The sequence below is a fragment of the Octodon degus genome, unplaced genomic scaffold (genome assembly GCF_000260255.1).
Source record: "Octodon degus isolate 3935 unplaced genomic scaffold, OctDeg1.0 scaffold00317, whole genome shotgun sequence".
NCBI classification, from domain to species: Eukaryota; Metazoa; Chordata; class Mammalia; order Rodentia; family Octodontidae; genus Octodon; species Octodon degus.
Window position 1 is genome coordinate 601,814 of NW_004524893.1, and position 22,162 is coordinate 623,975.

Genomic DNA, 22,162 nt, shown 5'->3' on the forward strand with positions numbered 1-22,162 from the left:
AGGTTAGATTTAATGGACATGCACTGTGAGGACAGAGGTGAGAGAGAAGTGGAGCTTTTGGGGGAGATCTCTCCCCATGACAGGTATGGGACAAATTGAGATTTTAAGGAAATTATGAGTGAAGACCAGTGTCTGGAATCAGCAGGGAATGGCCCTGTCTGGAGGGATCATGTAGGTTGGCCATCCACACCCACTATGGAGACTGTCGATGCAATACAATGGCTTTAGAACTCAGGAACACTATATGTGGTCTCTGTGTCATCAAAAAAATAGTTTTTTTTTTTTTGTTTTGTTTTTTAACCAGAGATGTCCAGTGAGACTTGGGATTCTGACAAAGATACCTTGATGTGGTCCATTCACTACAAGCTCTGTTGTTCCTCTTCAGCAGCAAGACCAGTGGATCTGACTATAGCAAGTTCTCCTGTGAGGGCAGGGAACTGGATCACTTACCCACTCTCTGGTGGATACGGCAGTCAACCCTAGAGCTTGCAGATGGAACCAGGTCACATTAGTGGCTGCAGGTTGGGGCAGAATCATGACCAGTGTCTTTTTTGCAGCACTTGAAACTGTGCAGGACAGCCTTGGGTGACAGCATTTTCTAGGCTCTTAGATGGGAGTCCTTAGTGTTGCAGCCAAAAAGCTGTAGTTGTGTATAAATTTTTGTCTCTATTATTGAAGATACCAAAAGTCAGATTAAGTTTTTCCATGGGGTTTGAGGGCTGAGATTTGTCTTTCTGGCTTAGAATGAGAGTCAGGAACAGATAGGGATATAAAACAGGAATTAATAACAATTGTTCCTTCAAGGGACTCTGGATCTATTTTTGTATATTTAGTTTGAAGCAGTACACTTGATTATCAGAATTTTATTTCAGTATTAAGTACCTTGAAATATAAAGTGTAACCAAAGAAGTGTTATTTCTTACCAACCATGGACATTTTAGCAGTTAAATCCTTGTAGAATGATAATAGACAACAATTATACTTTTACAGAGAACATTCGACATCAATAGTCATACGTAGCAGTTCAGCATAACAATCATGATGAAACTTCCATTTTTGAAGGATCTCTAAATGTAATGGCGCATATACAGGATACATATCATATAAGTCTTAACTAGAAATTATCATTTCACTGATGACCTCATGTTAGCTTGACATGAACCCCTTATTAAAAATATCTGGAGCATAGGAGAAAGGCATGTTTAAATCTGAAAGAAAATATTAGTTTTATGTTGTAGAATACTATACATTTGGAAGATATGAACAGACCTAATGCATCAAGAGCAACTTTTATGTGAAAACTTTATTTTTAATCAATTTTGGTATCAATTAGACTAGCTGGTAACTCAGGAGAAAGTATGCTTATAAGTCTATATTTTAAATCTCAAATAAAAAGAGGAGCACCTGATCACAGAACAACATATAAATACATAAGAAAAAACACAGGACACAAATGAACATCTTCAGAAAATCAGAACTCACTCAAATATATTTCTGTCCAGGTTAAATTATAATGACCTTTTTTAAGTTTGCAATTATGAAAGACTAGTCAGAACTTTCATAAGTAGGTCAAGTAGTAGGTCAAGCAGAGATCTCTTATAAGAATTGAAAAACATAAAAGCCTCTTATTTATAATTAATATTTTTTGCACCAAGTTTGAATAGGAACAAGCAAACTTAGCAGAGTATAAGGATTGGGCACAACACAAGAGAGGGCAACCCACAATTCACAAGTACTGGACTTGAAGGCTGGCAAGAAGGGTGTTTTTATTATGACACATTTTTTGAGTAACTTTTATCAACTGAGACGAATTTATTTTTATAGACTCTTTTTAGCTTTGTAATTTGTAGCATATAATTGGAGGAAGAGGCTTTTTTTCCCTAAGGTGGGAAGCTGCCACTTAATCTCTTTCTTGTGGCTATCACAGGAGATGCCAGTAGAAGTGGCTGCAGGGGGGAGGTCCTGGGAGAGGCGTGAGAAGCAGGCTCCATTGGAAGGGTAGTGTGTTTTCTCAGTGGGCTGTTATCCTGCCTTTAGCTTGATAGCAGAGGGAGGAGCTCACACTGTTGGGGAAAAATGTGCCATGAGCTGTTACTGTATTGCACTTTGTCCCAGAGTGAGAAACCTGGAGGAAAGAGACAGAGGCTGGGAGGAAGTGGCGAGCAGTGCGAGGAATGCAGGATGACAGGCAGGCGTCGGCAGATGAAAGGCAGGGGAGAGGGAGCAAAGAGAGGGAAGGCGACAGTTGAGCACGTCAGAAGATGAAGTGGCTCCGGTGCTGGTGGGCAGAGGCAGCTCCAGTGCTGTAGGGGAATCTGATCTGCTTGACAGAGAGAGGAGGCTAGGTGAGTTGTGGGGACTGGGAGAGGGGCGTGCCCTTTCTAACTATTTGCTCTTGCCATAGCATGAGTTTTAAGGGGTTAAAGTTTTCTCCTCAGGGGACTGGGTGTGGGAGTTTATCTGTGACCAAGCCACCTGGCAGTAAAAAGTTAACTTTTTTTTTTTTTTTTTGCGTAACTGGGGATTGAACTCAGGCCCTTGCGCTTGCCAGGGAAGTGCTTATTCCACTGAGCCATCTCCCCAGCACCTAAAAAGTTAACTTTTTCAGTTTTATGAACACCCAGAGACCAAGGGAGCCATGCTTATGGATGAGGCATTCAAGTGGAGTGTATTTTGGGGGTTGGGAATGAATATGTTTTATGGTAACTGAATTTGAGCTGAGTCAGGCTTCAAGATTTAAGAGGGGGTTGTCACCTCCCCCCAAAATAATGAAGGAGGGGGTTTTCCAAGCCTGTTCTGCCTAGTAATCACTGGGAATCAGGGGAGAATCTTCAGGGATCAGAGTTGACTGTGTTGCCTTAGAGCATCTACCAAGGAATGTGAAAATATATTCTGTCCCCTGAATGGAGAGATTTCTGGACACTGGCCCATGGGTTTTGGAACTGGGAAGGGGAGCCACTCATCTCTAGCAGGATGCAAGGATAGTTACTCTATGCCAAACACCACACAGACAGCTTCCCCTTAATCTGGGATCAGAAATCTCGGTGGGACTCAGCTCACCTGAACTGTATGAGGTGGACCAGTGTTGGAGGCAGGCTGGCAGCAGCAAATAGGCAGATTTCAGAGGAGAGAAGCTTGGTTGATGGGCTCAGACTGAGGGGGTTCAGCCCCCAGGAGCCTCATATGCTGCATATCTATCTGAGTCACAAGGTACCAATATGATAGGCCTTTTTTGAAGCACAGTAAAGAGATAGAAAAGATAAAAGAAGCCTTTATTAACTTCAAAGACATGGAGAGGATTGAAGGCAGATGGGGCAGATAGGACAGGTAGGGCAGATAGATCCTCTGGTTGGAGACAAAGAGAGTTGAAGCTTTTATGGACTTTTCTTCAGGGTGGAATTTGAGGGAGATGTTTAGAAATATCTGAGGAGCTAAAGGTGAAAGGACATTGCACTCTTGGCTGCTTTGGAGAAGAAGGGGAAGGTGGTCTCTGGGAAGACAAGCTGTTGTTTTAAAAGCTTCAGTCATATTAGATGACCACCATAATAATTCAGCAATTCCTACTAGGGCCACGACCTATCAGTTTAAATCTGAATCCAATCAGGGGAAAGTGTTTGCTCCCCAGTAAGTTCATATTTACTGACACACATGAATGTCACATTCATGATACATGCATGGTGTGATAGAGTGGGAGTGGAAGCATAGAAAGGTATCATAGAAAGCCTAACTCAGGTCCTGGTGCTTGCCAGGAAGGCACTTAAGCCACTGAGCTATCTCCCTGGCCCTGTTCTGCAACCTTGGATCTGTGAGGTGCGCAGCTCTGCTAATGTTTACACAGTGGGCCTGCGATTTCCCCCTATTAAATGGCTGGGGTGCCACTCGCATGCCTGGGTTTGCTGTGGGGCTACAGGAGGAGGCTGGGGATGTGCCTGGTGCTTCTTCTGCTGGCAGAGCAGTGTGACAGCCACCATGGATCCTTCTGTCTTTTAGGGGACTCTGCTGTGTGCATACACACGGGGCTTCTTCTGAGCTAGGCCTGTGAATCCTATTTAACAGTGACTCCCTGGAACCCTTTTTAAAAAAAATGTATTTGGTAAAGGGTCTCACTATGCAGCTTGATCTCATAGTGATCCTCCTATTTTCAGTCTCCCCATTGCTGGGATTACAGGTGTGCACCACCATGCCTGATATCAGTGGCTGGCTCAGCGTTCCTGAGGGTAAGGCTGGTGAGGCATGTGGTGCCTGGTCATTGAATCTCTCGATGCTCTAGGACATGAAGTCTGTTCTGATTCCTTGTATCATGTGGAAACTGGGGCCTAAGAAGTGAGGGAGGTAGGTGTCAATGCAGGCAGACTGACTCCAAGCCTCACAGTCTAACACTATGAAGATGGCCTCTCTGTGCCTCTGTGCCCTTCTTATACATGTGGACACTAATCCTGGGCAGTGGAGGCACTCGGACTTGGTGGCTGACTTGTCTTTCTTTGGTACCTATGTTTAAAAATTAGAATAATAGCACATATACATTACAAAGATTAGTGGTGATCACTGTGATATTTCTATGTAGGCACACACGTCAATCACATCTGTCCACACTTCTTATCCCCTCTCTCTCCCCTCCCCAATATTCAACCCCATCTTCTCTCACTCACAGGCTGTGATACCTTCTCCCCACTCACATATAAAATGGGGAAAGGAGAAAGCCCAGAGCAAAGTGAGATCTAAAGCCATTAGGGCAGTACCTGGCAGAAGTAGCACTTCAGACCTCCCTTGGGGCTCTGGCTTGCTCTGGCCACTAGTTCTCATCCTGATATTACATAACTTTGTTGAACAGGTACATGAGGACCAAGACTATTGTGTCTTGTTTATTTCTAGAATTTTCCTCCTACAGTCATCCCACCATAGACCCCTCTGCCACCACCTCCTTCCTCAGAGCTCAGCAAAGGGACTCCCCCATTGCCCTAGGCTCTGAGTCTATGTCCTGCCCTGTTCCCTCTCTGTCTCACTGGTTTCCTTTCTCTTTCCTTTCCATGGCTGATCTTGCAGGCCCTACCTTATCTCCAGGTGCCTAACATCTACCCTAAGGAAATCCAGTGCCCTCATCAAGCTGAGTCTGGTGCCCATTTGAGAAACATGGACAAAGCCCGTCCTCCATGCCTTCACCTCCAGGCACAGTGAGGTGGCCATCAGAAAGCAGCAGAAGTGCTGGGCCCTGGCCTGATGTTCCTGGGGAACTGGGCAAATAAAAGATTGGGCTATTTTCAGATGGTGTGAGGTACAGTGAGGGAACCAGGGAAGTGATAGACAGGGTGGTGGAGACATTGGGGTGGGGCCAGGGCTTACTGCTAATGGAGAGGGCAGGACAGCTTCTCAGAGGTGGTGAGAAAAGGCAGGGGGATTCTGATGGGAGAACTGTGGCTTGGATGTGTGGGAGTGAGGGTGATCTTTGAATCTTGTGACTGCCTCTGCAGGCTCCAGGCCCCACTAAGTCCAGGACAGGATACCCCTTCTAAGCATCTACCAAGGGTGGTTTGAGAGCAGTGGTCCAAATTCCATGTGCCTGCACCCTGGGCCTCAGCAGTCCTGCTTTGAAGGATTCCCTCCCATGAACAATGCCCCACAGGACAGCTAAGTGACAGGTGTCCAGGTGCAGTCACAGCAGCCTTGTGTGTGGTGGCAAAAGCTTGGCAACGACCTCCAGGACCAGCTGCTGGGGACTTGAGGAATCCAGGCTCAGCACTTAATGATGCTGACAGTAGTGATGGCAGCTCTGTGGCTGCCCACCCAGCCTGTGGCAGTCACAGCTTCCTCACTCCATGCTCAGGACAGCCCGTGTGGTAGCTCTGATACAACACCCACGGCATAGGCTCTGAGAGACCAGAGAGGGTGGAGGTGAGCAGAGACTTCGCTAGGCCTGCAGAAAAGCAATATTGAAGCCAGAGGAGGCTTCCAGAGCCTCTCCAGGCTGATGGCTGGGAGATTAGTCATGTTTGCAGAGCGCCTGCTGAAGGCCAGGCACAGTCTAGCTCTTCCCCGGGAATCTCATTTATCCTGCACAGCATGCAGAAGGAGGCATTAGGAACCCTGTGACAGATAAGGAAACTGAGGCTTGGAGAGAGGCCCCTTAGTGAGGTCTCATGGCCTGTGAGTGAAGTTAGGGTTCCAGCCCAGAGTGCAGAATCCTTGACCAGAAGCCCTGCCCATCAGGGTGGACCCTGTTGGCCTCACTCTCCTAGAGGGCACTCCCACCAGGCCAGTCCCACCACCTCCAGGTCGACCAGGTCCCCTGAGGTGCCAAAGTGACACACACTGCAGAGACAGTAATCCTCGAATCCCAAAGATTCCAGCAAGCGTTCTCGGGACCCCATGCTTCCCCATGGCTCTCAGGGCCTGGTTTATTGCAAAGTTGTTCTCCCTTAGGGAGGCATTGCTCATCCAGTCCTTTAGGGCTACCACATCCAGGGGCCTCCTATACACTGGCAGTCACCTTCCATGGTCCAGAGGAGCAGCAGGCCAAGCCCTTCATACTTGCAGTGCTGTCCCATTAGGGCACAGAAAGGAAGACTTCGTGGGAGGCCTCCTCAGGGGTCTCTGCCTTTCCTGGGCTCTGGGCCCCTCTGGCACCTGGTGAAACTCTGGGCCCTCTTTCAGAAGAAAGCTTTCAAAAAAATCAAATGCAGCCAGGCCTGGTGGCACACACCTGTAATCCCAGAAATCCGTAGGCTAAGGCAGGATGATGGTCATGAGTTTGAGGTCAGCCTGAGTTACACAGTGAGACCCTATCTCAAAAAACAAACAAAAATGAAAAGCCCAAGGCACAGGCACTGAGGACTGATACAGGAAAGTGGCTGGGAGCTTCAGGAATGGAGCAGTGGCAACAGAGGGAACGTCTATGCTGTTCCTCTGTGTTTGCAATAATATTGGAACTCTTTCTGGACAGGGCACAGTGGAGAGATGTCCAGGGCAGAAGTCCAGGTGGGAGGCGGGGAATGCACAACTCGGGGGAGCTTTGAAGTCCCCAGAGCAGCTTGAGCCTTGGGGCCTCGGGTACAATGGCATCTGCTACCTGGGGAAGCTTACGGGTCCGTCGCCAGAATCTTTAATACAAAGACACAAGAAAGCAAAATGATATTGCAATTGAAATCAAAGTATGAAAATATCAATCTCTGATAAAGCTGTAGCACTATTTAGGGGTAGGTTTAAAAATGTTCATGATTACAAATTTAGAGTAAATAAAAAACATATTTGAAGAAACTTTGATCTACTATGTTAAGTATGAAATTATTTGTGATTCCTATTGGCCATGAAGTCACAGGGGCAGCAGAACGGCTCTTTTTTTGTGGGCTAAGCTCATACTTGGAAGAAAAGATAATTTTTTAATTATACATTTACTGAAGTTTATGGACCCAGTGAAGTCTCTCCTCAGACCCTGTGGTCCCTCTTAGAAAGCACTAGTCTGGGGAGAGAAGGTTATGTTGTGGTTCATAAACAATATAGTAATCCAAGTAGCCAATTAAAATTTGAAGATTTTTATTAGCTGAGCTCAGCGACCGTCAGCACAGACCCCTGTTTCAGAGTCTGAGTGAGCAGTCCTGCCCTGAAGACATGGCGTGTGTATAAAGGGAATATGCAATGTATCTTGCTTGTCAAACTGTTAGAGTAGCACCGATCCTGCCTGGCAAAAGATTTTCTTTTCTTGCTTGACATCCGGCTACTTCTTTCCTGTCATTGTTTAGGGTCAGCGCTTTCTCATGGTATATTTCCTCCATATGATAGGCCTGTTTTTACAACTCTGGGGTCAGCTGAAGTTTAACAGGGCAACACCTACGCTAAAAGTCTGGGTTTAGGCCATCACAGTACAGACAGAGGAAGGCCCAGGACTGGGCCACCAAAGGCCACACACATAGGAGCCTGATAAAGCAGACTGGTGGCCTGGGACAGCAGGACCAGCAGGACAGAGGCCCCAGGAAGTGCTTCCACTGGCCGTGCTCTGGCAGGCCCAGCAACACAGGACGGGAAGTGTCCCTCGAGGGGGCATCCAGGAGGCCCAGGACAAGGTGAATGGAAGAGTGAGGGGGACTCCTGGGGCCAGAGTGATGTGGGGGTGAATGGATTCCATATCATGGTTAGTGTTTAAGCTTTTGTGTCAGCGTGAAGTGCTCCACAGCTACATATTAGTGTGTTTAAGGTAGTGTGGGTGTGGAGGAGGGAACATGCAGCTTGGGGCTCCTGGAAGCACAGAAACTGGAGAGGCTGCTGGCAGGACTGTGGTTGTTTCCAGGTGGGAGCTGGGCTAGAGCATTTGTGCACTGGGAGGGACCAGTAAGGGGCGATGACGCTGAGGAAGGAAGCTGAGATCTGAGGGCCAAAGGCTGGGGAAGCTCCAGCCCCTGCAATCTCCGTGCTCAGGGTTCTCACCCTGCAGCCAGTGTCAGATGGAGCCAGAGGCTGTCGAAGGGCAGAGGCAGGGATGCCTGAGCCCCTGTGTCAGAGGCCTGGGTGGGCCTGGGAACTCGCATTTCTAACCAGCTTCCAAGTGGTGCTGTTCTTAGGACCCACTTGGTGGGAGACAAAGGAGGCAGCAGTCACAGCCTGGCCCCAGCTGAGCTCACCACCTCTCTCTAGGGAGCCCTGGTTTTCCCAAGGAACCTGGGAGCCATTTTGTGTGTTTCCCCTTGAGACTGAGATACAGAATGAGGGAAGGAGCCAGTGACAGTGTAGCAGTGGAGGCCTGAACCAGCAAGAGCAGGAGAGAAGGGGCCATGGCTTGGGGACAGAGAAAAGGAGCTAATGTTCAGCATGCAGGCTCTGAGCCTGAGGATGCTGTGCACCCTACCAGTTTACCTTGGGATAATCCTGCCTCCTGGGTGTCAGGAAAGAACAGCCCTGTCAATGAAAAGCCAAAAGTGAGAAGGCACAGCCTGGCAGAGGGACCTGCAGGTCCCATCTTTCACAGGCCAGGAGCAGGGCATGTGAGAAAGGTACTTTTTTTCTGTCAAAAGAGGCATTTAGGATAACTCAATGCTATGCAAATCTCAATTGTTTTTGTAAAATCCTATTTTTACAGAATGTACATGTGCATTTCTCACCATCCTTTTTTTTTCTCACCTTTCTTAAAAAGATAACACAAAGTGCCACACAACAGCCCTCTTGCCATAATTTTTTTAAGAGATTCCTAGATCACAGGATCTGCCCAGCAACTACGATGTCTTATGAACTAGCCAATCCAGTTCCTCTGTATGATTAACCCCCAGCCTCCCCGCCCCCCACCAACACAGCGGGTCTGGGGAAGACAGCAGTAAGAGAGTATAAACCCAACAGAAGGCTTGTTGTGAGTGTTGTCTGGTTTTGTTTCCTGTAGCAACACACCCATTTGCAGAAGTAAAACCTTGGTGAAAAACTTTTCAAAAGTCTCATTTTATTGTCCTGTGTGAGACACCACAATATTTTTCCCAACAGTCATAACATGGAGCTTGTGCTCTGCGCCTTGCTGCTCCCCTTCTTCTTTCTTCCTTTGGTACTGGAGATTTTTTAAAAATAAATACTCTTTTTAAATTTAATTTAATTTAATCTATTTTTTTATTTGTGGCCAGCTCAGCCCTCCCTGGGGTGGGGCTAGTGTGGCATGTGGTGCCGGGGATAGAACCGTGGTCCCTGCGCTTTTGCCTAAGCTTGCTTAAGCAGGCACTTTAGACCACCGAGCTATCTCACCAGCCCCTGGTACTGGAGATTGAACTCAGGACCTTGTGCTTGCCAGGCAGGCACTTATGCCATTGAGCTATCTCCATGGTTCCCTTTTTCCATTAATTCACTGAGCTCATATTACTTAAAAATCTGCTGGTACCGTGTATTGCACTAGACAGAGAGACAAAGTAGTGACTCAAATTGAGTCCTCAGTTTCATGCTCTAAAGTATTCTTGAAAACAAGAGAGACAGCAGATAGAGATTTGGTCTAAATTCAGGGAGTGGAAATTGGACAAAGAAATCTGAAATGACAAGAGGGATGGAGCCATGTGGATGGGGCTAGAGAGCATTTACAGGTATGGTTCTAGAGGGAATGGCATGGCGAAAGGCCCTGAGGTGGGCACATGATGTGTGGTGTTCTGGAGATGGTGCACATGGAGCCAAGGGAGCAAGGACAGGGGATAGGACAGGGCAGAGCATGGTAGTGTGAGGCACTGGCCTGGAAGGGCCTGCTGTCATGTGCAGTATTTGGGTTTTCCTGAGTGAGATAGGAATCCTGAGATGATTGTGAGCAAAGAACGTGTGGCTTGATTTAGGCCTAACAGGATCCTTCTGGGGAAGGGACGATGGTAGAAGCCCAGAGAACAGGAGAAAGTGTCTGGGACAGATAGGTAAAGTGTGGCAGTAGCCTGACCTGATTCTAAGCCCTTGGCCTGTTCTGTGGCTCTGCATGGAGACGCCTGAAAGGGACAGAGGTTTCTCCAGCCCCTGTGTGACCTTGTTTACTATTGCCCCATAGCTGAAGGAGCACATTCAGACCATCTTAGGGTCAGAGCTTCAGCAGGCCCAGGAAAACATGGTCCAAAACCACAGGACCTCCATACTGCAGCTGGGCACCAGCCTTCTGGAGGAGTCCACGGCCCAGACCCTCAAGCTCACGGACATACAGGCTCAGGTAATGGGGAGAAGCTGGGTGGACGCTCAGCCTGGGATCTTGCCTTGACCTCTGCCCCTGGGTTAGGTCAAGGCCTCTTCTGGGCCTCAGGCCCTTGCTTACTCTCTTTGAGGACCCAGGCCCAGTGCTACTGCCCTCTGGTCTGGGCCTTGGTCACCTGGCTTCCTGGCCTATATGTATGTAGTGCCTAAGCTGTGCTGGGCACAGGCAAAGGAGAGTTGCACAGTTCCTCCTCCAGGGGTGTAGGTCCCTGGGGAGCACAGAGGGTGAACAATCATTTAGGCTTGAGAGCTGAGGACTCCCTGAGCAGTGGGAGGGTGGGAACAGGGGACATGAATGGATGCACAGGTGAATACAAGGGGGCAGAGGTTTGCTGAACCCTACTGTGTGCTGGGCTCCATGCTAGATACCTGGTCTCACTTTCCAGCAGCAAACAAGACAGACACACGATTGTAAACCATGGAGTTTACCAAGAAAGTGAGCAGGAAGGGGATTAGGTAGCTTACTAATGGTGACCGTGCTGGGAGAGGAGAGCTGATATGCTAGGCATGGTGGGTGGGACAGAGCTGACAGTGCTGCTGGAAGGCCAGGAGGGACCACTGAGGAGCTGCTCTGGAGCCTGGTCCAGTGGGCAGTGTGTGCCTGGCAGGGAGGAGGTGCATGAAAGCAGGTGGGAGGACACCAGCGTGCTGGAGAGACCACCAGAGAGTGGCAGGTGGGCAGAAAGGTGATGCAGGCAGACAGAGTCATGGGCCTGGCGGGCCACAGTGAGGACAGAAGGGGCAACAGGACCACTGTGAGCAGAGTGGCCACATTGGGAAAGGCTGCCGAGCTGGAATGGGCAGAGGGGACAAAGGGACCATGTGGAAGGGATGGCTGGCAGCACTTGCTGTGAGGTCAAGGATGATCCTTCTGGGGCCTAGGAGCAGGGCTGGAGCTGTCACCGGTAGTGATGGGGGGAAAATTCAGGAGGCAGATTGGGTGCTCAGGCAAGACCTGTCTGTATGTGCACAAGTGACCACAGGGAGGGCTGACTTGGAGGATGGCTCTTGGTTAGAAAGAGTCAGGAGTGACAGGCCTATGGGAAGTGGATGGTATCTGGTAGGTCTCACAGAGCACCCACTTCCTGTTCCCTGGTACAGGTGAGGAACCAGATGTCACGCATGGAGCACCAGATGCTGGAAGCTTTGCAGACCACTGACAAGCTGGAGAAGCAGCTCCAGGCACAGATACGTGAGCTGCACAATCCCAGTAGGTGAGCACCTGGTCTCTGAGCAGCAGGGGCTGAGCCACCACATCTTGAAATCAGGACCCAGGCTGCAGCTGGCGATGTGGATAGGATTGGCAGCTGGACATGGGCTATGGTATGGGGTGGGAGCAGGGCTTGCATTAGGACTAGGGTGAGGGACCATTGTGGGCCCTGAGGCTGAAGCTGGTCCTGACCCTGGGCTGGGATGGACTGCAACCAGGTTTGGAGCTGGGAGGAGCACAGGCTGTGGGACTGGGCTGGGCCTGAGGTGGGGGGCCAGGCAGGCCAGGGTGCTTGCCCAGCATTGCATAGGGGCACAGAAGGAACGGTGTGCTCTTGGGCTTGGGACACCTTGATTCTCTCTTTCTGCTTTGTCTTCTTTCCCTCTCCTTAGTTTTTAAATTTAACTGCTTTACTGAGATGTAATTTACATACATAGAGTTCACCCTGTACTTCTCCTCCTCCCCCCAGTACTGGGGATCAGACTCAGGACCTGTAGCAGCAAATAAGACAGACACATGATTGTGTGTGTTTGTTTTAATTGATCTCATTTGCACATAAATAAAGCAGGTCCCGTCCACCTTCTCTCCTTCCCTGAGGACACCACAGCAACCAGTTTCCACTCTGCTGGTCAGAGTCCCTTCACTGTATGCAAATCTGCATCATGGAATACACTTTAACTACAAAGGAAAAGATCGCCTTGGCATATAAATTAGTACAGAAGTCTGACACCTTACCCCAGGCTGATCTTATCTTATTTCACAGCTAAATGGAGAAGAAACTACCAAGGCCAGTGTTCTGGGAGGCCACTCCTACTCTGCAACTGTCAACAGGAGATAGGGAGAGATGCCATTGCTTCTGTGTGGGGCAAAACCTCTTCACCTTTGTTCTCACACAAGGGGCAGATCAGAGGGAGGGCTGGGAACAATAGAAGCGAGACCTTTTAACTTACAAAGAGTAATATCAACCTCAGTGTGCAGTTCACTCCCCCTTCCTCACGGTTCAAGTACTTGGTGTGTACAGTGTGATGGATAGGGACCTATCCCTTTTACCCTTCTCTCTCTGTAAATAGTTTATAGATTTTTAAAAGCAAATGATTAAACTATAGGGTGTAATTTCTTAACTGCCAGTGCATTTCCAGTTATTCAGGGAATTCCATATTTATTTCACTATTTCACTATTTATTACACCCCCCATTTGTTTAGAGACTTTCTCAGGTGACAGACCTAGGGCAGTGGTAGCACTATGCCTCAGTGGGTTCTATGTATCATAGAGAGTGTTGAAAGGTTCCCCATCACTGACCTAAGTCATGTCCTCAGGCTAAAGTGCCTCCTGAAAATAGACCACTTTTTGTTTCTCACAAATTCTCACCTATTTTCTTTTATCATAGTTGGCCCCATTTTCACCCCAGATTGACAATGTTGATTTTCAAAGTGCCCTAGAACTTCCTGGGACTAAGTTTCATAATTTGGCCTAGATTCCAGCAATAATATATTGTTTTGTTGATAAGATAGGGGTATCTGGTTAGAGCCGTCTCAGTGAATCACTGATATATCATACACAGAATGACACTGAGAGGTTTTTTTGACAGTGCAGTAAAGAGCTAGGAAAGATAAAAGGAGTCTTTATTAACTCCAAAGATACAGAGAAGATTGAGGGCAGATGGGGCAGATAGACCCTCTGGCCTGAGACAAAGAAAGCTGAGGCTTCTATGGCCTTTTGTTAGGGGTGGAGTTTGAGGGGGATAGTTAGACATATCCGAGGAGCTGATTGGGGTCTTCCCTGAGGCAGTAGAAAAGGTGAAAGGAAACTTTACCCTAGGCTGGGTTGGAGAAGAAGGGGGGAGGTGGGGTGGTCTCTGGAAAGATGAGCTGTTGCTTTAAGGGCTACAGCCTTATTAGACAACCACCATAACAATTCAGCAATTCATGCGAGGGCCAGAACTGGTCAGACCTAACATCCCACAAAGGTGTGAACTCCTGTCACTATTACGGAGTTTAATACCAATGTAAATCATCTGCTCCCATGTACAAACTGTGTTTCTAGCCAGTCTGTAAAAGTGGATAATCTATTTCCAAGTTTTCTGCCAGTTTATTGGCAAGAGCTGTGAGTCTTTGTAGGGCCTTGGGCATAAGGAGCTGGACATGGGCTATGATGTGGGGTGGGAGTAGGGCTTGCAATAGGGCTGGGGTGAGGGACCATTGTGGGCACTGAGGTTGAAGCTGGGCCTGGGCCTGAGCCTGGGCCTGGGCTGTGATGGACTGCAACCAGGTTTGGAGTCCAGAGGACCTGGGAGGAACACGGCCTGCTAGACTGGGCTAGGCCTGAGGTGAGGTGCCAGGCAGCCCAGGGTTTAGCCCCAGCATTGCATGGGGGCACAGCAGGAAAGACCTCCTCTTCGGGCTGTGTTATCAGGAATAAAGGCACAACACTGTCCTCCTCACATAGCCACGCCCTTCAGATAGAACTATATCCTCAGCAATCCTGTTTTCCCTGACCAACCTACTAAACCTAGTTGGCTGGTGGCACATTCCTAGTATAGTTGATGAATCTTTGCTGATTATGATAAATGCGATGAATCCAATCTACATGCTTATCTATTCTCTAAGGTGTTATACAATTTCCACAAATCTGTTTAGCAATGGTATAAATTTCTAAGCACCCCTCGTTCCTAAGTATTGCACTACACAGCCTGGGGACCCCAATGACTACCTTGATGTCATAAGTTAGTTGTCCCATCAAAGGTTTATTTATCATCACACTCCACCGAGTAACATCCAAGTTTGATCCTTAGTCTGTGTCGCCCCAATCTTGTCTAATTCTTTTTCCTGTTCCCTGGTGAGTTGAGGCTTTAACACAATCTTATGGATATTTGGAGTTAGATTTCACATTGATTTTCCTCTCCTGAGAGGCTTATTTAATATCTTTGTTCTCAAGCCTGTTTCTTATCATCTTTATGTAGCTCCCTTTTGATGATCATTTATTTACATGAACTGGAGCCACTTCTTAAGGAGATTTTCCAGCATGTTCTTGTTTGGTCAGTTTCCCATGCATTAGTCCTTTTCTATTGCTATATGTGAGGCTTTATTCCATCCAATCTTTCCACGGTGTGCATTAGCCTATAAGTACATGTGCAATCAGCATATATTCTGTATTATTGGCCTTTAGGAAACTTTAGAGCCTGATTTTGAGTATATAATTCACAAGTTTTGGATAATCTACCTGGATTACCTGAGGCATGCTCTTCTCTCCATTAATAATGGTACATCATTATGTCTTTTTCATTTTATGAATTGGGAGGATCCATCCACAAATAATTTCTGACCTGATTAGAAATTATTTTGACATTTTATGATATCTAAATAATTTGATATTAGTTCAATATTTTATGATGTCCAGGCAACCGTGTCTTGGTATCTTTTCTCCCCATATGTGACTGGCTGAATTTAAGCAGGTATTGGTTGTGAGGACTAGATCATCCTTTTCTAACAAAATAGCTCCACATTTTAATATTCTGGAGGCCATCAGCCATTCCTTGCTTTTTTGTTGAGATGATTCTAACTGAGGTGGAGGACTACTAAGCCCCGCCAAAGGCTACTTTCGTGCTCTCTTTAACCAACAAAGTGATAGCAGCCACTTTTGCACACACTCTGGCCAACCTCCAGACAAAGGACCAAGGAGTTTAGAAATGAGTGCGCTGGGCTCTCTTTCTCCTCCCCATATTTGAGTTAAAACTTTTGTCTATTGTAACAAACAACTAAAAGAATTTCTCTGGGGATGGGAGTGCTAGGATTGGAGCCATTATAAGGGCTTGTTTTAATGGCTCTGTGGCTTGAAGATTTCTCCTGGGACCATAGTAAGGGATCAGGTTCCTCTTCTATTAGTTTGAGGTATAGAACTTTTGTTTTCTGAGCATAACAGTCTATTCTCATATGCAGCAGTAGTCCATTAACCAACAATTTTTTTGAGTTCTCTTATTGTCTTTGAAGGAGATAATTTGACTACATCTGAGATCCTTTCAGGATTACTCTTCACTTTTCCTTTACTGATTACGTGTCCCAGGTGTTTAATCTCTTTTTTCCCACAAACTGTGGTGCATTCTTGAGACACTTAAGCCCTTCCTACCCAGTGAATCTTGCAAGCACACAGTGCCTTCTGATACTTGGTGTTCCTTCTTCCCTGAAATCAAAGGATCATCTACACATTGTAATAGGCGTGCTTCTCTAGGAAGGTGGGATTCTTCCAAAACTGTTGCTAAAATCTGGCCAGTTAAGTTTGAAGCCTCTATAGATCCCTGCTGTAATGGTAATGCTATTTCCTTCTGTTGACAGGGATTTTCCCATTCAAAGATGAAGAGGTCTCTGCTTTTGGGATCTAAAGGACAACCCAACTACAAGAGGCATCCACTACACAATATCACTTGTCCTCATGTGGAATTTTGCTAAGAAGGGTATAGGGATTGGGTAACTACTGGGTATCAGGCCTGGGCAACCTGGTTTATAGCTCTCAGGTCTTGAATGAACCTGTATTGGCCAGCAGGCTTTCTGATTGGGAGAACTGGTGTAATGCACCATGTCCTTAGTTAGTCCCTATGGCTGGCTGCAGTCTTTTTCTGCTTTGGAAAGAAATTGGATATTGCCTTCTCCTAAGTATTTATCCAGGTTGTTTTACCTTAATTCATAGTGGGATAATCGATACCCACTTCATTTCCTTCCCTGACCCTGCCACATTCTTTTTCTCTTCTTCTGCCAGAAGGCCTGTGATTACCTTTGCTTGTCCTTCTTCTCATCCTAAACCCAAGACCAACATCAAATCTCTACCCTCGAGATTAGCACAATAGTGAATTTTTAATCTGCTCTGGCCCTAGTTTAAGCATTATTCTTTTAAGTATTAGAAGTTGAAAACACTTCCCTTTTACCCCAGATACTAGTAATTTTTTTAAAGAAAAATTGCCCATTAGGGTGAAATATTAAGGAGTGGGTGGTACCTCAGTCAATCAGAAAAATAATCTCTTCCTCTTCAGATCCTACTCACAGGTTTATCAAGAACTCCTCATAGGACCTGTTTAAAAGGAACCCCTGACTCCCTAGTCTTCATCAAAGTCATAAAAGGAATCACTTTCCCTTTCTTATTCCAGTCTGGGAATTCCCTCTATGTGCCCTGCTTTCAGCATTTTGAAGCATCTGGTGCTGCTCTTGGGAGTCTTTCCCTGAGTTCTTTCACCTCTTCTCTGTTACGGCTTCCCATTTCCTTTGAGGATTCTTGATCTAGTTTCTTGACAACTTCTTCTCTTGTGGAGACCATGACCTTAGCCTTTTGTTTTTGTCTGACCTCATCTTTCTTGACAAACACACTGAACCTCCCTCAGAAAACCCTTTATTAGGTTTTTCATTTCATGTCTCAATCTTTTGTAGCTGCTCTGTGATATCCAGCCAGCTCTTGATCACTAAGTTTACTTTGAGCAAACCCCACCCTAAGGAGTCGTCCAGGCCTTGTTTGATCCCTGAGTCTCTGTATGAAATCTGTAAAGATTTCTTCCCTTTCTTGGTGTATCTCAAGGACCTTTGGAATATTTTGAGCTCTGGGGGCTGATTGTTTGATTCCTTTAGTGATTAATTATCTAAGGTTTAGCATTTGGTCCCTAGGACCTGCAAGATTATGCTCTCACTTTTGATCCCTATTTGGAAAGTTAGTTTCTGAATGGGTGACTTCTGTTCCTGGAGGATGCCATAGCTGCCCTCCTAAGCACTTCTCTTTCTTCAGTTAGTAAGATATTCACTATGAGCATCATTTCGGCTCACGTATACATGTGCCCAGTAGATGGTCTAGCCACTCCACTAACCCAAACACTCCTTGAGAAGGCATTTCATTTCCTTTTTAATGTTTCTCATCTCTGAACAACTGAGAGGGGCATTTATGAATCCAATTTCCTCCTCTCCTGCAGGCCTCTCCCTGCACGCACACATGTCAGATGTGTGCTCTGTAGGAGGAATGGGGAAGCTCTCTCTATCTCTCTTACATTGTTCCAATCCTTTTTAAAATTTAGGGTAAGGGTTAAGAGGAGCTTTTGGGGCAGTTTCCACACAAGCACCCTTTTTCCTCCTGTCCTGACTCCTCTCCTTCTGGACCTCTTTACCTCCTCTCTGAGGGCTAGAAGGTGGAGCTAAATTGGAAAGAGGATCCTAGGGTCTGTCCCCAGGCCCTTTTCCTCTCCCCCTCCCTTGAGGGGCCATGGAGTTCAGGACTGGAAGCCAGCAGAGGGTATATCCTAGCTCCTCCTGTGACAGAGGACTCCTGTCAATTCCAAATTTGGGCCAAAACACTGTTTCCAAAATGACTTTCTCAACCAGAGGAAACAGCAGTACTTTATCATCTTCATTTTTCTTTATTCATGAGTGGCAACTGTCTTCCCACCTGCTTAGTATTTCCCCAGTGCACTGTCTGGGGAATCACCAGAAGATAATTTTTCTTTTCTTTTTTTGTTTTTCTAGGCCTAGGATCTTTATTCTCATTTTGGTTGGACCTGGGTCTTGAGTGTCCCTTTGTACTCAGCATCCACTGCCAAAGACTCCTGTGCACTGTGAGTGCTCAGTGCCCCTGCTTCCCCAGCAATGGCAAATGCTCACACACACTGATCCCTTTCATGTCCCAGCTAGTCTGCAAGGCAGCACCTAAAGTCCAATTTTCTGGCCTTGGCCTATACAAGATTGCGGACTTGCTTTGGCTGGTCTACAACAATAGCCTCAGGTTCTTGCACAGCTTCTGTGTAGGATAGTGCAGCCCAACTGAGCTTCCACACACAGCTTTAGGGTCTCTGGACAGGACCCCATGGTGAGGAACAAAGCCCCTTCACCTTGATCCTGTGCCACGGACAGATCAGAGCAAGGGCTGGGCACACAACAGTGAGACTTTTTAGTTTTTCAGTTTTGTGAGAGCAAGGTGCCAGCCCGACAGACTGGCACTCTGAGAGTGGTCACAAAGAGCAATGTGAACCCAGTGCGTGGTGTCCTCCCCCTTTCCTACCTGCCAGGGCTCACAAGCTATTGGGTAGGCACCTACCACCTCTGCCCTTCTCCCTCTGTAGACAATTTGTGGGTTTTAAAAAGCAAATGATTAAACTATAGGAGATAACTTCATAGTTGCTAGTGTTTTTCTAGAGTTAGCATAGTGAAATCCATACTTAACTATCTATTCCCTCTGCTTAGAGACCTACTCAGATGCATGACCCAAGTCACATTTCCAAGCTGAAAGAGCTTCTGAAGATAAATTGCTTTTGTGTTTCTTACTTACATGTGTTATATGAAGGGCACAGCCATAAAGACTGCCCTCTCCCTCTGACCTGAGCACCTTGGAGCTATTCTTATCTCATTCCCTCACCCCAATGTCCAGGCAGCAAGAACTGGGCCATTTTCAATCACTCGGAGTTGGATAGCTGTATAAAAATCCACAGAGAGGCAAGATGTTGTTAATAAACTCGTGATCCATGAAAAGAGCTAAAATTCTAGAATTCTAGGTTGTCTAATTTGTGGTTATACTTTAGGACCTGGGAGCTATCTCTTCTGCCCTGGTTGAATTTAGTTCTGAGCAAAACACCCTCATCCCAGCCCTCTCAGCCCTGCGGCACTTGGAGACAGACAGTGGTGACATAGTTGCTGGTGTACCAACTGCCTGACCACCCTCCTCCTCGGGTCCCAGTGTAGCCACTCCCCTTAGGCCCAGTGCACACCTACTAGGGGCAGGGACTATGAGATGTGTGAACCCACACAGAACATTCTGCTGCTCTGTTTCTCCCTTGTGGATGTGCATGTGCGGCTGGACAGTGGACTCACCTCTATGTACCATGTCCTGCAGGGACCTGGAGACTCAGCAAAGGGCCCAGCTGGTTGGCCTCCACAGCTTGAAGGAGCAGCTGCAGCAGCTGCTGGATCTCCAAAGCAGCACATTTTCCAGTGTCCAGCACAACCTGCAAGCTGCCAGCAACAGCTCCAGCCAACTGCAGCAGAAGCAGGGTCAGCTCCTGGAGAACCTGCAGCAGCTCATGAGCTTGGTGGATCAGGGTCCAGGTGAGCAGGCAGAGTGTCCAAGGAAGGAGGCTAGGGAAGGGCGGGAGCTGGGCAGGAGCTTTGTTCAGTCTCCAGGGTCACTTTTGGTTGGGTTATTCCTGGGAAAGGCCACATCCTCTTGGCCATCTGGACATAGAAATAGCAGGCAATAATAATGTGACAGCAAAATTCAGACTCTTCCTCCTGAGTCCATGGGTGCCAGGGTCTGCCCCATCTCATCCAGTCCATGGCCTCAGTTTTCCCACCTGTTCAATGGAGGTGATGTGTTAACAAGGACAGCAACACCCAGGTGACACATTTGAGTTCCAGGATTCACACGTCATCCTCAATTGCTTGTACTTGCCCTACCTTTCTGAGCCAAACTTTCCCCCATTTCATGGGTATGTGGAACTCAATAGATATCAAGGACTTCTCTCCTGTTAATGATTCACCCCAAAGCCAAAGAGTGCCACAGGAAAGGCAGGAGACTCCCCTAGCCAGACTTGAGAAGCACTCGTTCCTCAGCACTCCCTGCTCCCACTGCGGGTCACTGGGGGCTAAGGGTTCCTGATTCTGGCTTCACTCACTCAGTCAACAAACATTCATTCTTACCCACAGAGTGCAAGGCTCAGATCTGGGTGCAGGCATTCAGGGTGTGCACACGTTTCCTGTCTCTTGCTAAAGTACTCAGCTGACTGTGGGCCTCAGAGGGCAGGAGGAAGCACTCCTTTGTTGAGGGCCTACTGTGTGCAAGTTTCCTGCAAGCAGTGTGCATGAAGCTTCACAGTAGAGCTGGCCTAAAGGGCTACACTTAGAGGAGGAGACCCTGATGTGAGGACATAGTGGGGCATGGGTGGGACAGGGTGGAGAGTGGCTGGGTGGGTGGGAGGTCCCAGAGAGGGGTTTCTGGTGTTGATGGCCATGGGAGGGGGGTGCTAAGAAGCCTTCAAGACAAGGAATCCAGCAAGAGTGATGGGACTGCTGTCTCCATGGCTGACAGGAACTTGGGCCCATGACCACACTGTGGTTCCACCCTAAGTCCACAAGGCCTGAGGAGGCGCTCGATGTCTTCCAGCCCACAAGTTGGGCAGTAAGCAGAATCTACTGGGGGCTTGTGGGTGGGCTGGGCAGTGGGGCTGAAGGATGAGCCTGGTATGTGGGATCTGAAGCTCATCCTGAGCACAGGGCAGGGCCCCCTTTCCGCATAGGCTCAGGGGTAACCCTGTCTATGGCATGGCTCAGAGTCTGCTCATCTGTGTGGCTGGGAGGTTGTGTGGGTATGTCACTACAGGCGCCTTTTCCACAAATGCCCTCTACTGTCACCAAGAAAAATGTTTGAGAGGTGTTTTTTCCTCCTATTGAGGTTTGGTCCCCAGGCAAAGAGCAAAGGGTCCGGTGACAGGAAGAGTATCTGGACTCCCTTTTGGAGTTCCTGCCCTCTGTCACTTGCTAGTCCTGGGACTTTGCATTTTCCTTTAATTTCTCAGACCTTCAGGTTTCCTCACCTGTGCAGTGGGATGACAGTCTCACAGTGCTTTTGCATGAGGCCATGGAGGAGGCTTTTGCACGGAGGATGAGAGGAGGCCATGCACAGGAAGGAGCTCATCAAAGCAGCTGAGTTCAACAGGGGGCGAGATGATGAGTATAGGTTCCCAGCAGAGGCTCAGAGGGAATCCAGGCAGAGCTTGCACTGTGCTGTGTGTCCATACAGTGCACCTTTCTCCTGTCCTGCTTTCACTCTCAATTATTTTCCTCAATGCAGATGGGCACTGAAAACTCTGCAATACAACTGTGATGGCTATTTTACTTAGTCACTGATCATTGTTATAATTGCTACTGTTGCTGACTAAGGAAATTTGGAGTGCGTGGAGCACTGTAAGGGTGGCTGGAATTCTCAGGCCAGCTTTTTGTTCAGCCTTTGGGAAAGTTTGACCAGCTGTGGGCTGCTTTCTGGCCCACACCTTGGCCATGCTTATGTAGCCTGCGATCCTCTGGCTATGGGGAGCTGAGGGCAGCTGGCAGGTGAGCAGTGAAGACCCTTGTCCAGGAATTGTGCTCAGCCTGGGATGGATATAGTCCTAGTCACCTCACTGGTGGTGTGGGCACAGCAGCCCCCTCAAACAAATGCCCCACATGCTGGATCTGGGAGCCCCAGCCCAAGTATGAGGCTGAAGCAGGAAGTCAATAGCCCCTCAAAGCCTTCCAGTTTCTCAGTGAACTTGGGACCTATCCACT

General features: G+C 47.6%; 1 protein-coding gene across 1 annotated transcript in view; it reads left to right on the plus strand.

Annotated features, from left to right (window-relative positions):
* Positions 1 to 22,162, plus strand: part of Angpt4 (angiopoietin 4) — a 36,261-nt gene that overhangs the window by 2,618 nt on the left and 11,481 nt on the right. Inside the window, exons 2-4 of the mRNA XM_012513076.1 lie at positions 10,481 to 10,636; positions 11,779 to 11,891; positions 19,737 to 19,948. Of these exons, the coding sequence (XP_012368530.1) occupies positions 10,481 to 10,636; positions 11,779 to 11,891; positions 19,737 to 19,948 (481 nt within the window). The remainder of the gene's footprint in view (positions 1 to 10,480; positions 10,637 to 11,778; positions 11,892 to 19,736; positions 19,949 to 22,162) is intronic.